The following is a 17,250-nucleotide window of genomic DNA, read 5'->3' on the forward strand; positions in this document are numbered from 1 at the left end:
CAAATATTGTTAGCGAAAAGTTTGCTTGTCGCCCCCAGTTGAAACCGCATGTTACGCCACTGCCCCGGCACACATTTTCTGTTGACGAGCGGTAAACTCAAAAGAATCTCTCCTATAAAGCAATAAAGCATAAATTCTATTCTCGACCCGAAAAATTGACTCTATTCCAGCGCTTTATTAATAGATTCTAAAAAAAAGCAAAAAAGTTCAACAACTTTGCGGGAGGCTAGAGATGGGCGGATGGCCACACACTTCGCCTCTCGCCTTCCGAACAAATAAACACCAACCCAATAAAAAACCTCCCCGCTGCGTTACCACCAACAACACCAAATCCCGCGCCCCCTTAGCGAACTTCGCCCCATTTCCCAGAAAATCACCCATGTTCCAGCCGCCTGAATCACGTGCCAATCTCGCCACGCACGCGTCAAATTTGACATTTGGTCCTAGGTGTTTTGGTGAATGAAATTTGTTTATGAAAGGCTTCAAACCGGGGGCCTGAGTGTTGTTTTGTAGTGAAATCGTCGTGTCCGCGAAATTTACAGTTATGGTTGTGTGAGAAAAGTTTTTGAGTCGCTGACAAGCTCGCACAATCGTCGTTCCCATGCTGGAAGTAAGTGGGGTTTGCTTGGGTTGGAAGTGTTACTAGTCCACAGATAAGCGAAATATTCCGATTATAAATCTAAACGTTATCTAATAATAACACTATGCCGCTCAACTCAAACAGTGATAACTTAACCTCATTTTGCAGGCCGTGTAAAATGGTGGTGAAGATGCAGATGAAACGAAACGTGCGAATTTTGTTAGTGGGTGATCGAAGTGTCGGGAAAACGTCTCTGATTTTGTCGTTGGTGAGCGAAGAGTTCCCGGAAAATGTGCCTAGTAAAGCGGAGGAAATTACGATCCCGGCGGATGTCACTCCGGAGCAAGTCCCCACGAATATCGTCGACTTTTCGGCGGCGGAACAAAGCGATGAAAATTTAAATGAACAGATTAAGAAGGCCAATGTTATTTGTGTGGTGTATGCAGTGGATGATGATGATAGCATTGATAGGATATCGTCCCATTGGTTGCCCCTAATCAGACTAAATCACCCGGATAAACCGTGTCCTGTGGTCCTTGTAGGAAACAAAATCGATTTGGTTGATTATTCCACGATTGACGTGAGTTTTTAACGCGTGGGTTAATCACACTGTCAATTTTTATTGTAGGGGGTTTTTCCAATTATGGACGAGTTTTCAGAAATTGAAACCTGTATAGAGTGTTCCGCCAAAACCCTTAAAAATATCTCAGAAATGTTTTACTACGCACAAAAGGCCGTGCTTCATCCAACGCCCCCCATCTACTCTGTAGAGAAAGCTGATGTAAGTTGAGCTACAAAGTCCAACTTCATTCTAATTTTGATTATAGTTGACAGAAGGATGTAAAAATGCCCTAATACGGATTTTTAAAATATGTGACATTGATTGTGATGGTCTTCTTAATGATATAGAATTAAATAACTTTCAAAGTCGGTGTTTTAACGCACCTTTGCAGCCACAAGTCCTAGATGACGTTAAATCTGTCCTAAGAAAAAATATCGATGATGGAGTCAGCCATAACTGCGTTACTTTGAAAGGTTTCCTGTATTTACATAGTCTTTTTATACAAAGAGGACGCAACGAAACAACCTGGACGGTTCTACGGAAATTTGGATACAATGACAGCCTAAACATGAGCAAGGATTTCCTTTTTCCTAAGTAAGTCTACAGGTTTTTTTACTATCATACCGGGTGTTATTTTAGCAATTACTAGCCCCTCCCACCCACCCTCTTTTTTCGTACAGGGGATCTCATTTGCCAAACTCACTCTTATCTTAGCAGGTACTAGCCCCGCCCACCCGCCCTCTATTGTTTTAGCGCGATCTCATTTGACAAAATCAGTCTTATCTTAGCAGGAACTAGCCCCGCCCACCCACTTATACTTATACTTTGCCTTGTTTTCCTAATGCATATAGGATTCTTTGAACAACACGATGCTCAAAATCATGTTTTTAATTTCTTGTAAAGAAATCAATATTTTGCAGTTAAGCTTGGTTCACGGCGAATAAGAAAAATAATCACAATTGAGATAGGGGGGGTGGGCGGCCTTACATTTTGACTTTTTGTTTTAATATGTGTACACTTCTTTTCATAAGCAATTGCAAAATTCATATTTCCTTGCAATAATGGACCATTTTAACCATGTTTTAAGTTCCTTGTTGTGAAAATATGGCTGTGTATATTAAGAAAAAAAAGGCAAAATATAAGCCCCGCCCACCCGCCCTGTCTCAATTCTGATGATTATTTTTTATTCGTCGTAAGCCGAGGGGCGGAGATTAACTCCAAAATCGTTATTTCTCTAGGAGCAATTAAAAAAATATTTTTGAGTGTCGTGTTGTTCAAAGAATACTATTTATATTGAGAAAAGTAAAGCCAAAGATTAGACCCCGCCCATACCCGCCCTGATCTCAATTCACAATTGTGATGAATTTTTCATTCGTTGTCAGATCGAGGGGCGAGGTTTAATTGCAAGATTCATATTTGTTTAGACAAATTTATAATTTTAAACATGTTTTAAGTTTCTTGTTCTGAAAAGACGACTACGTATATTAAGAAAAAAGGCAAAATATAAGCCCCTCCCACCTGCCCTATCTCAATTCTGATGATTTTTTAATCTTGGAGAGCCAAAGGAGCGGAAATTAATTGCAAAATCCTTATTATTTCTCTAGAAGAAATTACCATGTAAAACATGTTTTTGAGTATCGTGTTATTCAAAGAACTCTATGTATATTAAGAATGCCCTGATGATCACAATAGTAATGAAGTTTTTATTCGTTGGTAGACCTAGGGGCGGAGCCTAATTGAAAAATCCATATTTTCTTACAAACATTTACCATTTTAAACGTGTTTTAATATTCAAAGAATAAAAAATATTACAATTGAGATGGGGTGGGTGGGCGGGGTTTAATATTTTGCCTGTTTTTCTTAATATACATATTATTTGAACAACACGATACTCAAAAACAAGTTTTTAATTTCTTGTAAGGAAATAAATATTTTGCAGTTAAGCTTAGCCCTCTTCTTCAATTTTTCGATTTCCAATTTATCACTTCTTAATTTTTTGTTCCTTCAGCTTTACGATATGCAACTTTTTGAGTTTTCCATTTTCCATTTTTTCGATTTTCCGACTTCTAGATTTTTCAATTTTTCGATGTCTAATTTCACGAGTTTTCCATTTTTAATTTTTCAATTTTAAGATGTTTCAATTTTTGAATTTTTCATTTTCTCATTTTTTTGTTTCTTCAAATTTTTATTTGTTGTTTTTCGAGTTTTTAAATATAAATTTTCCAATTTTTCAATTTTCCAGCTTCTGAATTTTTCAATTTGTAGATTTTTCAATTTTTCCATGTGAGTCTCTCGAGTTTTCAATTTTTAATTTTTCAACTTTTCGATTTGCAATTTTTAGTTTTGATTTTTTATTTTCTTCATTTTTACAATTATGTATTGAATTTTTCAATGTTGCCATTTGATCATTTTTTTGCTTTTTCAATTTTAATTTTTTCAGTTTCTCGTTGCTTCAATTTTTCGATTTGAGATTTTTTTATTTTTTATTTTTTCATTTCTTCAATTTTTCGATTTGCAATTTTTCAGTTCCTCATTTTTTTGTTCCTTCAACTTTACGATATGCAACTTTTTGAGTTTTCCTTTTTTCGTTTTTCATTTTTTCGATTTTCCTACTTTTGGATGTTTCAACGTCTAGATTTTGCAATTTTACGATTTGTGATTTCACGAGTTTTGCATTTTTAATTTTTCAATTTTAAGATGATTCAGTTTTTGAATTCTTCATTTTCTCATATTTTTTGTTTCTTTAAATTTTTCATTAATAGTTTTTCCAGTTTTAAGTTTCATTTTGATGTTTTATTTTATTTGTTTTTTCAAATTTTTGGTTTTTCAATGTTCTGATTTTATAATTTTTTGTATTGTTCAATTTTTCAGTTTTCAAGGTTTCAATTTTAGATTTGGTTCGTGGCGAATAAAAAAAATCATTACAATTGGGAAAGGGCGGGTGGGCGGGCTTACATTTTGCCTTTTCATTTCAATATGTACAGACTTCTTTTCACAATATGAAACTTAAAATATGTTTAAAATGGAAAATTTGTATAAGAAAATAATGATACTTGCAAAATCCATATCAAGATGGCTATGTATATTAAGAAAAAAAAGGCCAACTATAAGCCCCACCCACCCGCCCTATCTTAATTCTGATGATTCTTTTTTATTTCTCGTAAGCCGAGGGGCGGAGCCTACTTGCAAAATCGATACTTTCTTACAAAAATTTACCATTTTAAACATGTTTTACCTTTCTTGTTGTGAAAAGAAAAAATGGCAAAATTACAAGCCCCTCCCACCCACCCTCTCGTTTCTTAGGGGTTATGTCATCTGCCAAAATCAGTTTTTTACAAAAAAATGATCAAAATTTGGAAACATACGTTATAATAAAACAATCCAAGGAAAATATTGCGATAAATATCGTCTATCTCTTGCCGATTTTATGACAGATAATCTCCAAACTCACTTTGAAATTTAAGTGCACTTTGGATTATCATCATAAAATTTAAATAACAAAATTTTGGGTCATAAAATTGTTGGTTATGCAAATTCACGACAATCAGCCCAGTAGTTCTTCTTCTCCAGGTTTGTTCTTCATACTTTTAACTATTACGGAAGTTTAAGTTGATGTTTTCAGTTGCATTAACGTAATATTGACGTTATTTTCGTATATCACTCTCAAGTGGTTCACAATTTGACCTGTCTCAATTCTGATGATATTTTTTATTCGTTGTAAGCCAAGGAGGCGGAGCTTAACTGCCAAATCCTTGTCTACCAGAAATTAAAAATATGTTTTTGAGTGTCGTGTTGTTCAAAAAATACTATGTATATTTAGAAAAGTAAAGCCAAAGATTTGTCATTCGTTGTCAGATCCAGGAGCGGGACTTTTTTAAACATGTTTCTTGTACTGAAAAGACGACTAAGTATATTAAGAAAAAAAGGAAAAATATAAGCCCCGCCCACCCACCCTCTCTCAATTGTGATGATTTTTTTTTAATCGCCGAGAGCCAAAGGGACGGAATTTAATTGCGAAATCCTTATTGTTTCTCTACAAGAAATTGTCAAGTAAGACATGTTTTTGACTATCTTACCTGCCCTGATTTAAATAATAATGAAGTTTTAATTCGTTGGCAGACCTAGGGGCGGAGCTTAATTGCAAAATCCATATTTCCTTACAAAAAATTACCATTTTAAATGTGTTTTAAGTTTTTAAGAATAAAAAAATCATCACAATTGAGATCGGGTGGGTGGGTGGGGTTTATACTTTGCCTTTTTTTCTTAGTATACTTAATATTCTTTGGACAACACGATACTCAAAAAGATGTTTTTAATTTCTTGTAATGAAATAAGTATTTTGCAGTTAAGCTCCGCCCCCTTTTGGTTCACGAATAAAAAAATCATCACAATTGGGATAGGGCGGGTGGGCGGGCTTACGTTTTGGCTTTTCGTTTTAATATATGTAGACTTTTTTGACAACATGAAACAAAATATGTGCCCCACCCACCCACCCTATCTCAATTCTGATGATTTTTTTTATTTGTCGTAAGCCGAGGGGCGGAGCCTACTTGCAAAATCGATACTTTCCAACAAAAATTTACCATTTTAAACATGTTTTACCTTTTTTGTTGTGAAAAGAAAAAATGGCAAAATTACAAGCCCCTCCCACCCACCCTCTTTCTTCGTACAAGGGATCTCATTTGCCAAAACTAGTCTTATCTTAGCAGGAACTAGCCCCGCCCACCCACCCTCTCTTTTCTTAGGGGTTATGTCATCTGCCAACATCAGTTTTTTACAAAAAAATGATCAAAATTTGCAAATATACGTTATAATTAAACAAACCAAGGGAAATATTGCGATAAATATCGTCTATCTCTTGCCGACTTTATGACAGATAATCTCCAAATGCACTTTGAAATTTAAGTGCACTTAGGATTATCATCATAAAATTTAAATAACAAAATTTTGGGTCATAAAATTGTTGGTTATGCAAATTGACGACAATCAGCCCAGTAGTTTGGGAGATTACCATAAAATCGACACCCGATATAGAAATAAATAAATAATAAAACTATATTGTTTTAGTTTGAAAGTGCCGTCGGGCTGCACTACAGAACTGTCCCATAAAGGCCACCAATTCCTCACCCACTTGTTTGAAAGGTATGACAGAGATCGCGACCACGCTTTATCGCCCTCGGAGTACGACGACTTGTTTTCGACGTGTCCGACTCCCGCTTGGCCGCCCGATGTGAGTGCCATGGTACCGACCAACGAAAAGGGTTGGATCACATATCAGGGTTACATGTGTCAGTGGGCCCTAATGACCCTAGTGGACTTACCCCGCACTTTTGAGTATCTAGCGTACTTAGGTTACAACATTTATGAAAACGAAAGTCAAACAACGGCAGTACAAGGTAAACATAATTTCACGTGTGGAGACTGTCACTGATTGTTTTCAGTAACGAGGGAGAAGAAAATCGACTTGGCGAAGAAACAGTCGAGTCGGAACGTCTACCAGTGTCACGTGATTGGGCCCATGGGGGCGGGCAAGTCGAGTTTCTGCAGGAGCTTTATCCGGTCGCCGACGCAAGTGCGTATAATTGATTTTTTCGTGTGCGTTTTCCCTAATTTATTTTTTACGAATCAGCAAAAAGCTCCCCATTTGGAAAACACCGGCACGCCTACGTGTACAGTCAATGTGGTGCAGGTCTACGGCCAGGAAAAAATTATGGTGCTGCGTGATATCAACGTGAGAAACGTGTCTGATCCGTTATTGCCGCACGAAGTGCAGTGTGACGTGGCCTGTTTGGTTTACGACACCAATAATGCGAAATCTTTTGAATATATCGCACGTATATACATTGTGAGTGTTATCGGTTGTTTATTTTTATTGTTATTGTTACGGTTTGTTTGAAGAAATATTTCGCCGAGAGTAAAATTCCTGTTTTGATGGTCGCATGTAAGAGTGATTTGGATGAAGTCAAGCAAGATTATTTACTACAGCCTATCACGTTTTGTCAGAAGTACAAAATTTTACCGCCTCAAACTTTCACAGTCAAGGGACACCTGCGGAAAGATGTGTTCGTCAAGTTGGCTACGATGGCTGCTTTTCCGTAAGTATATCACCGAGCGAGAGCGAGTCAATAAAGTTTGATTAGTCGTTTTCAAGCGGCTTGGATTTTATTTTACAAACACAGGTTTGTTCTTCATAGTTTTAACTATTAATTACGGAAGTTTAAGTTGATGTTTTCAGTTGCATTAACGTAATATTGACGTTATTTTCATATATCACTCTCAAGTGGTTCAAAATTTGACACTCCACTTGTGAGGGAGTCTAAATATTCCATGTTTCTTATGATTGTAATCGGTACCCTTCTCTTACTGTACCACTAAGAGTATTCATTTTTCAATTCACACCTAAACCCTAAAATTTTTGAACGAATTTTTCCCCCAATTTCTTCACAATTCTTGTAGATTTTTTTATAATTTTCTGTATAGTTACCTAAAACAACAAATACTCATACATAGACGATACAAATTCACCTGATCACACTGTTTTCGATTGTGCAACTGACATTAAGTGCGATTTATAAACTTGCTGTTGACGTTGAGGATCAAAGTATTACAACAATTTACCATTTTAGACATGTTTTAAGTTTCTTGTTGCCGAAATAAGTCTACACATGTTAAGAAAAACAGGCAAAAAATAAATAATAGTTTAAAAAACTAAAAAAACACGCTTTTATTGCTAATCGAACTAAAAGCTAGAAAATAATTTTTAATGACAGAGTTTAATATTACAGTAGTAGAAGATCAAACAATCAATCATAATAAATCACCTCAAATTAAAATTATAATAAAATTTAAGTTATTAACAGAATAATTCAATTCAGAGTAAAAAGCGTGGGGTGCTTGATATTTTAAATATTACAATCATTCTATTGGCAACTATCTATGAGAGGATAGTTATGAACCGCAGTAAAATGCACCCCACGCTTTTTACTCTGAATTGAATTATTCTGTTAATAACTTAAATTTTATTATAATTTTAATTTGAGGTGATTTATTATGATTGATTGTTTGATCTTCTACTACTGTAATATTAAACTCTGTCATTAAAAATTATTTTCTAGCTTTTAGTTCGATTAGCAATAAAAGCGTGTTTTTTTAGTTTTTTAAACTATTATTTATTTTTCATTTTTTAGTCTGCGACAAATTCATAAATTGGGGAATTAATTAGCATGCGCAGATCGCGCGCTAGCTTTATCTCTTTTACTCCACTACACAGGATCCATAAAAGAATTTATAAATCCTGGCGGTCCTAATAAGGATAATGGGAAACTGTTATCAAATTATTGCATTGTCATCGATCCTTGAGACGTGTGCAAAGTTTCAAGATGATCAGACTTTTAGAAACCGACGAAAATTAAGCCCAAAGATTCCGTTACATCCATAAAAGAATTTATAAATCCTGGCGGTCCTAATAAGGATAATGGGAAACTGTTATCAAATTATTGCATTGTCATCGATCCTTGAGACGTGTGCAAAGTTTCAAGATGATCAGACTTTTAGAAACCGATGAAAATTAAGCTCAAAGATTCCGTTACATACATACATACAACCCAAGCTAATAAAAGCGTGATAATAAGCCCCACCCACCCACCCTGTCTCAATTGTGATGATTTTTGTTATTCGTCGAGAGCCAAAGGGGCGGAATTTAATTGCGAAATCCTTATTATTTCTCTACAAGAAATTGCCAAGTAAGACACGTTTTTGACTATCTTACCTGCCCTGATCTAAATAGTAATGAAGTTTTAATTCATTGGCAGACCTAGGGGCGGAGCTTAATTGCAAAATCCATATTTCCTTACAAAAATTTACCATTTTAAATGTGTTTTAAGTTTCTAAGAATAAAAAAATCATCACAATTGAGATAGGGTGGGTGGGCGGGCTTACATTTTGCCTTTTTGTTTTAATATATGTAAACTTTACACAACATGAAACAAAATATATGCCCCACCCACCCACCCTGTCTCAATTCTGATGATTTTTTTTAATTCGTCGTAAGCCGAGGGGCGGAGCTTAACTGCAAAATCCTTATTTCTCTAAGAGCAATTAAAAACATGTTTTTGTTGTTCGTGTTATTCAAAGCACACTGTGTATATTAAGAAAAATAAAGCCAAAGATTAGGCCCCACCCATACCTGCCTTGATTAAATAGAAATGAAGTTTTCATTCGTTGCCAGACCTAGGGGAGGAGCCTAATTGCAAAATCCATATTTCTTCACAAAAATTTACCATTTTAAAAAAATCATCACAATTGAGATGGGGTGGGTGGGGGGGGGGTTTAATATTTTGCATGTTTTTTCTTAATATACATAGTATTCTTTGAACAACACGATACTCAAAAACAAGTTTTTAATTTCTTGTAAAGAAATTAGTATTTTGCAGTTAAGCTCCGCCCTCTTGGTTCGCGGCGAATCAAAAAAAACCTTCACTATTGAAACGGGGCGGGTGGGCGGGCTTACATCTTGTCTTTTTGTTTTAATATGTGTACACTTCTTGTCATAACATGAAACTTAAAATATGTTTAAAATAGAAAATTTGTATAAGGAAATAACGATTTTGCAATTAGGCTCCGGCCCAAAATTGCAAAATCCATATTTCCTTGCAAAAATGGACCATTTTAAATGTTTTCAGTTTCTAAGAATAAAAAAATTATCACAATTGAGATCGGGTGGGTGGGTGGGGTTTATATTTTGCCGTTTTTTCTTAACATAGTTAATATTCTTTGGACAATACGATACTGAAAAAGATGTTTTTAATTCCTTGTAATAAAATAAGTATTTTGCAGTTAAGTTGGTTCACGGCGAATAAAAAAATCACCACAATTGAGATAGGGCGGGTGGGCGGGCTTAGGTTTTACCTGTTTGTTTTAATATAATGTAGACTTTTTTCACAACATGAATCAAAATTATATGCCCCACCCACCCACTGATGATTTTTTTTAATTTGTCGTAAGCCGAGGGGCGGAGCTTAACTGCAAAATCCTTATTTCTCTAGGAGCAATTAAAAACATGTTTTTTTTTGTTCGTGTTATTCAAAGCATACTGTGTGTATTGAGAAAAATACAGCCTCACCCATACCTGCCCTGATGAAATAGTAATGAAGTTTTCATTCGTTGTCAGACCTAGGGGAGGAGCCTAATTGCAAAATCCATATTTCCTTACAAAAATGTACCATTTTAAACGTGTTTTAAGTTTCTGAATAAAAAAAGAATCATTACAATTGAGATTGGGTGGGTGGGTGGGGTTTATATTTTGCCATTTTTTCTTAAAATACATATTATTTGAACAACACGATACTCAAAAACATGTTTTTAATATCTTGTAAAGAAATCAATATTTTGCAGTTAAGCTCCGCCCTTTTGGTACACGGCGAATAAGAAAAATCATCACAATTGAGATAGGGCGGGTGGGCGGGCTTATATTTTGTTTTTTTGTTTTAATATGTGTACATTTCTTTTCATAACATGAAACTTAAAGTATGTTTAAAATATAAAATTTGTATAAGGAAATAACGATTTTGCAAATAGGCTCCGGCCCATAATTGCAAAATCCTTATTTCCTTACAAAAATTTACCATTTTAAACGTGTTTTAAATTTCTAAGAATAAAAGAAAATCATCACAATTGAGATAGGGGGGGTGGGTGGGGTTTATATTTTGCCTTTTTTTCTTAATATACTTAATATTCCTTGAACAACACGATATTCAAAAAGGTGTTTTTGAGTATCGTGTATTTCTTGTAATGAAACAAGTATTTTGCAGTTAAGCTCCGCCCCCTTGGTTCACGGCGAACAAAAAAATCATCACAATTGAGATAGGGCGGGTGGGCGGGCTTACGTTTTACCTTTTTGTTTTAATATATGTAGACTTTTTTCACAACATGAAACAAAATATCTGCCCCACCCGCCCGCCTTGTCTCAATTCTGATTATTTTTTTTATTCGTCGTAAGCCGAGGGGCGCAGCTTAACTGAAAAATCTTTATTTCTCTAGGAGCAATTAAAAACATGTTTTTGTTGTTCGTGTTATTCAAAGCATACTGTATATATTAAGAAAAATAAAGCCAAAGATTAGGCTCCACCCATACCTGCCCTGATTCAATAGTAATGAAATTTTCATTCGTTGCCAGGCCTAGGGGAGGAGCCTAATTGCAAAATCCATATTTCGTTACAAAAATTTACCATTTTAAACGTGTTTTAAGTTTCTGAATAAAAAAAAATCATTACAATTGAGATGGGGTGGGTGGGCGGGGTTTATACTTTGCCTTTTTTTCTTAATATACTTAATATTCTTTGAACAACACGATACTCAAAAACATGTTTTTAATTTCTTGTAAAGAAATCAATATTTTGCAGTTAAGCTCCGCCTCTTTGGTACACGGAATAAGAAAAATCATCACAATTGAGATAGGGCGAGTGGGCGGGTAGTAGACTAGGTACAATAACTACATTTTGCATTTTTTTCTTAATATGTGTAGTCTTCTTTTCACGACAAGAAAGGTAAAGTATGTTTAAAATGATAAATTTTTGTAGGAAGGTTTCGATTTTGCAGTTAAGCTCCGCCCTCTTGGTTCACGGCGAATAAAAAAAATCCTCATAATTGCGATAGGGCGGGTGGGCGGGCTTACGTTTTGCCTTTTTGTTTAAATATGTGTACACTTCTTGTCATAACATGAAACTTGAAATATGTTTAAAATGGAAAATTTGTATAAGGAAAAATCGATTTCACTCCTCCGCCCCATAATTACAAAATCCATATTTCGTTGCAAAGATGTACAATTTTAATCATGTTTTAAGTTTCTTGTTGTGAAAAGATGGCTGTGTATATTAAGAAAAAAAAAGGCAAAATATAAGCCCCACCCACCCGCCCTATCGCAATTCTGATGATTTGTTTTTATTCGTGGTAGGTCGAGGGGCGGAGCTTAACTGCAAAATCGTTATTTCTCTAGGAGCAATTAAAAACATGTTTTTAGGGTCGTGTTGTTCAAAGAATACTATGTCTATTAAGAAAAATAAAGTCAAAGATTAGGCCCCGCCTATACCCGCCCCGATCTCAATTCACAAGTGTGATGAATTTTTCATTCGTTGTCAGATCGAGGGGCGAGATTTAATTGGAAGATCCATATTTGTCTAGACAAATTTCTATTTTAAACATGTTTTAAGTTTCTTGTTCTGAAAAGACGACTGCGTATATTAAGAAAAGGGAAAATATAAACCCCGCCCACCCTCTCTATCTCAATTCTGATGATTTTTTTAATCTTGTAGAGCCAAAGAAGCGGAATTTAATTATTGCAAAATCCTTATTATTTCTCTAAAAGAATTTCCGATGTAAGACATGTTCTTGGGCAACTTTTTATTCAAAGAATACTATGTAAATATATTAAGAAAAAATTAAAGGCACACATTAAGCCCCACCCATACTGCCCAGATCTGAATAGGAAGTTTTCCTTTGTTTCCAGACCTAGGGGCGGAGCCTAATTGAAAAACCCACATTTCCTTACAAAAATGTACTATTTTAAACGTGTTTTAAGTTTATAAGAATTTAAAAAATCATCACAATTGAGATGGGGTGGGTGGGCGGGGTTTAATATTTCGCCTGTTTTTACTTAATATACATAGTATTCTTCGAACAACACGATACTAAAAACAAATTTTTAATTTCTTGTAAGGAAATAAGCATTTTGCAGTTAAGCTCCGCCCCTCGGCTTACGACGAATAAAAAAAAAATCATCAGAATTGAGATAGGGTGGGTGGGTGGGGCATATATTTTGTTTCATGTTGTGAAAAAAGTCTACATATATTAAAACATAGAGGCAAAACGTAAGCCCGCCCATCCGCCCTATCTCAATTGTAATGATTTTTTTATTCGCCGTGAACGAAGGGGGCGGAGCTTAACTGCAAAATATTTACTTGATTACAAGAAATTAAAAACATCTTTTTAAGTATCGTGTTGTCCAAGGAATATTAAGTACCTATATTCCGAGAAAAAGACAAAATATAAAGATTCAGTTTAAATTTTAAACATTTTTACCTTTCTTGTCGTAAAAAGGAAACTACACATATTAAGAAAAAATGGCAAAATGTAGTTATAATACCTAATCTAACGTCAGCGGCAAGTTTATAAATCGACCTTTATTCGGGTTATCGTTAAATAGGGGACTTCCTCAAGGCTCCAACTTGATTCTTGAAACCCGTGCCGTTTTTGATTTTCGTGAATGACACACTATTTTAAATCAGTTCGATTTCCTGAAAAAACAGCGTTTGAAATATAAATAGGACACAAAAATGTTTCCATTTTATAGGTATGTACCTCACCATCTCAGATTTTATTCAATGGACAATATTTTGCACAATAACAAATATATTAAAATGTGATAAAAGCTGTCTTAAAAATATATTAAATAGTACGCACTCCATAGCAAACGGAATCATGTTTGTCTTTTCCAACAAAACGCATTTCGTTTACTGGGTGTTTAATACAAATGGAAATCCGCTTCCCCTAGATACTTGAAGAAAAAAAACTTAATAAAAAATAAGTAACTTTTCGTCAGGAAAGAATTAAGGCTAAAAAATAGAAAAACAAATTAAAGGTGAACATAAAATATCCCTGTAACCATTTAATATAAAACTCGGCTAGTGATCTGTGTGTTAGTTGCACTTGGTCGTACATGTAGTCACCTTTAGCCAAATAAACTAGAATTAAGAATTAATTAATTTCATACGAATTTCTTTTATTTTTTGCAGTCCTTTGCGTCGCATGGTTCATATGTTACTCTTGCGTCCACAACCATCCGAATGGTTTAATCAGTTTTACAGGTTGCTATACCGTTTACACATTTTAAGAATGTTTTAATTTTTTACTAATATCGGCAACCGTTGTGATACTAATATTATAAAACAAATGTCGTTGTTAACTGTTGTGCTAGTTGTGTAGAATTGACGTTTTAATGAAATTTCTTGGCATGGCGCTTGTACTTCACTTAGCTTATTGCATGTTTGTCTCGATTTTAGTAGGATTTAATAATGACTTTGTTTTTCCTAGGAACTTGAGAGAATTTGGAATTATTCCCACAGACACCAGGACGTGGTGGAAGGCGGGGTTAAGTTTAGCTGCCGTCACTGCGGTCGGTATTATTGTGGCTAAAGTCTTACACAGTTCGGAAAAAGTCAGATAGTTTGAGTGTAGAAAATAATTTTACTGTAACAAATAAAAATCACTATAAATATCATAATCAGACATTTTATTCTTTGTAGCAAAGTAATTTAGTTTACAGATAGCACTAACGGAGAAAATGTGTATAATTGCCCTAATTATTTAGTACAAATTTGTATAAATTGTGCAATCAAGCTAATTTTGTCATCAGTATTGTCGAACGTCATACTAAAATGCAGATAACGAAAAGACTGTATATACTTAAAATTGTATTTTTAGTAGAATAGGTGTTTTATCAAACTGTTTATTCCCATAAGGTTTTGTGCAATTGTACTTTTGTTGATTGACCTCTGTAATAACACTCTTTGTTTTAAATAAACCGTGCAGGCTTCCAGTTTACCGTCATTACAACACAACTTTCATTTATAACACCACACATTTAACAACAAACCCGAAAACGCGCTTGGTGTTTAGGTTAAAGTCTGAAGTAAAACAAATTTATTATAAAGTTTAACCTTTATTAAATAACTTTATCTTAGAAGAAGAATCCAAGGATTTTACCTCCTAGATGTTTCCTTCTGGCTTCCTCATGGTCCATAATACCACCACTTGTGGTCAATACAACATATCTAAACAAAAACAATTAATTCCCCTCATACTAACCACCCGAAACACTTACCCAAACTGCCGTGAAGGTAACAGGTTGTTAGTCCACTTTTCTATATGCGTAATTGGAACGTCGAATCTTGGCGAAATCACGCCACACTTATTTAAACGCCCGGTCAAATTCACAACAATCTTCCCGCTTCTGTGGTCATCGACTATTTCAAACTCACCAATGTAACCGTGCTTCATCATCACAGTTAAGAATTTAATAATTACTTTGGAGCACGGCCTGATGAGAACCTGTCTCTTGCCACGTTTTTCGGCATTGTTGATGGATTTGAGTGCATCACTCAGTACGTTCATTCGCACCATTTCTGCAAAAGAGAAAGTGAGGTTAGGTCTGTAAACAACGTGAAAAACAGGACTAAATATGACGGAATTGCGCGAAAATAGTTGGTTTTGAGGAAAGCGGCGAATGATTTTGGAAAATAGTCGAATTTTCATTCAAACTTTGGGGAAATAGGGTTCAACGTGAGACAACTGTCACTCGATTGTCAACAAACTCATTTTTAAATACTTACTCCAAAAATAGCGACAAAATGGATTGGGAAATATTAAACGAGTTGTGTGGAAGCTTTTGCGACAATATTCAAGAGTAGATGGTTTCAAAGAATATGGATTACCTGCGATTTATTATGTGTTTTCGGCGGAGAGCCTCTCTCACTCGTGAAACACACAGGAAAAGAAACAGGCAGCTGCTTTATCGACCGACGAGATAAGTTTCGCAGAGGCGCGAAATTTAAAACCGACTGTGCGAGAGGAGCGAATTTGTTTAAAAATTTATGCGTTCGGCATTAAATATTAATAAAGTTGAAGGTACATAATAAAGCAGCTGCAACTAATAATAAAAAAGTTATGGGAAGGAGGGATTTTACTGTTGCACATTAAACATTTCTTTGGTAGAAGTTTCATGTATGGTTAAATTTTTATCAGAGTTTTATAATAACTAAGAAATGAAATATTAAAAAAGAATAAAAGATAAAACCCTACAAAGGTTTTAAATGAATTATGGATGATGGATGTGTAACAAATACACTGAGACCGAAAACACTTTGGTGTAAAGTTGGCTGCAATTGAGAGACTAGGGTTGGTATAACTAGTTTCAAAAAGACGTTTTTAAATATCAGAATTCCGTTTGTTTCACATTTAAATCAAACAATCAGTTTGAAATAGTAAATGCTCTTGTTATTGTTTTTTTGCGATACTGTTTAAGAGTTACTAGGTGAAGAAAGACAGATTTTATCCAAGAACGTAAAATTCAGTAAATAAAATTACTATATTTCAGGTCAGTTGAATAAAAATTTTATTCATGTGGGATTGTGAGGATTCCGAAGGAGATAAGGAATGGGAATAGAATTAGGTCAGGTCACTTGAGACCCAGAGAAGGTTCCACTTTCTTAAAAAAAAAGACACTTGGGAACCCCGAGAAGGTTTGACAATATTAAAAAAAAACAGTTGGAATCCCTGAGAAGGTTTCACATTATTAGAAAAACCAGTTCAAATCCCTGAGAAGGTTTCAATTTAAAAAAAAAAGACACTTGGGGCCCCGAGAAGGTTTCATTTTCTAAAAAATACACTTGGGTCCCCTGAGAAGGTTTCACAATATTAAAAAAAAACAGTTGGGATCCCTGAGAAGGTTTCAACTTAAAAAAAAGACACTTGGGAACCCCGAGAAGGTTTCACATTATTATAAAAACCAGTTGGGATCCCTGAGAAGGTTCCAATTTAAAAAAAAAGGTACTTGGGGCCCCGAGAAGGTTTCATTTTCTAAAAAATAACTTGGGTCTCCTGAGAAGGTTTCACAATATTAAAAAAAACCAGTTGGGGTCCCTGAGAAGGTTACAACTTAAAAAAAAGACACTTGGGAACCCCTGAGAAGGTTTCACATTATTAGAAAAACCAGTTGAGATCCCTGAGAAGATTTCAATTAAAAAAAAAGACACTTTGGGCCCCGAGAAGGTTTCATTTTCTAAAAAATACACTTGGGTCCCATGAGAAGGTTTCACAATATTAAAAAAAGTCAGTTGGAGTCCCTGAGAAGGTTTCAACTTAAAAAAAAAGACACTTGGGAACCCCTGAGAAGGTTTCACATTATTATACAAACCAGTTGGGATCCCTGAGAAGATTCCAATTTAAAAAAAAAGGTACTTGAGGCCCCGAGAAGGTTTCATTTTCTAAAAAATAACTTAGGTCCCCTGAGAAGGTTTCACAATATTAAAAAAACCAGTTGGGGTCTCTGAGAAGG

At 34.9% G+C, this 17,250-nt stretch overlaps 2 protein-coding genes across 4 annotated transcripts; one reads left to right on the forward strand and one right to left on the reverse strand.

Annotated features, from left to right (window-relative positions):
• The first annotated feature begins 310 nt into the window (after nucleotides 1-310).
• On the forward strand, nucleotides 311-14,418 carry LOC135137574 (mitochondrial Rho GTPase). 3 transcript variants are annotated; one of them, XM_064067264.1, is made up of 11 exons: nucleotides 311-610; nucleotides 749-1,160; nucleotides 1,209-1,361; nucleotides 1,408-1,736; nucleotides 6,210-6,538; nucleotides 6,584-6,714; nucleotides 6,772-6,987; nucleotides 7,041-7,237; nucleotides 7,283-7,321; nucleotides 13,931-14,002; nucleotides 14,229-14,418. In XM_064067264.1, the coding sequence occupies exons 2-11, from the start codon at nucleotides 759-761 to the stop codon at nucleotides 14,359-14,361; spliced, it is 2,001 nt and encodes a 666-aa protein (XP_063923334.1). In that variant the 5' UTR covers nucleotides 311-610; nucleotides 749-758; the 3' UTR covers nucleotides 14,362-14,418. The 3 variants fall into 3 exon arrangements, with proteins under 3 accessions (XP_063923334.1, XP_063923340.1, XP_063923347.1); XM_064067270.1 differs by lacking the exon at nucleotides 7,283-7,321 and having other exon boundaries at nucleotides 316-610; XM_064067277.1 differs by lacking the exons at nucleotides 7,283-7,321; nucleotides 13,931-14,002 and having other exon boundaries at nucleotides 318-610.
• A 418-nt stretch (nucleotides 14,419-14,836) lies between these two features.
• LOC135137593 (small ribosomal subunit protein uS8A) lies at nucleotides 14,837-15,711 on the reverse strand. Its single transcript, XM_064067285.1, has 3 exons — nucleotides 15,629-15,711; nucleotides 15,019-15,319; nucleotides 14,837-14,968 (listed from the first exon to the last, which is right to left on the reverse strand). Exons 2-3 carry the CDS (start codon nucleotides 15,315-15,317, stop codon nucleotides 14,875-14,877), a joined length of 393 nt encoding a protein of 130 aa, XP_063923355.1. The 5' UTR covers nucleotides 15,318-15,319; nucleotides 15,629-15,711; the 3' UTR covers nucleotides 14,837-14,874.
• Between the last annotated feature and the right edge of the window lie 1,539 nt (nucleotides 15,712-17,250).

This window comes from Zophobas morio, unplaced genomic scaffold (assembly GCF_036711695.1).
Source record: "Zophobas morio isolate AGI-343-1 ecotype UQ-CSIRO unplaced genomic scaffold, CSIRO_AGI_Zmor_V1 ptg000004l, whole genome shotgun sequence".
Lineage (NCBI taxonomy): Eukaryota > Metazoa > Arthropoda > Insecta > Coleoptera > Tenebrionidae > Zophobas > Zophobas morio.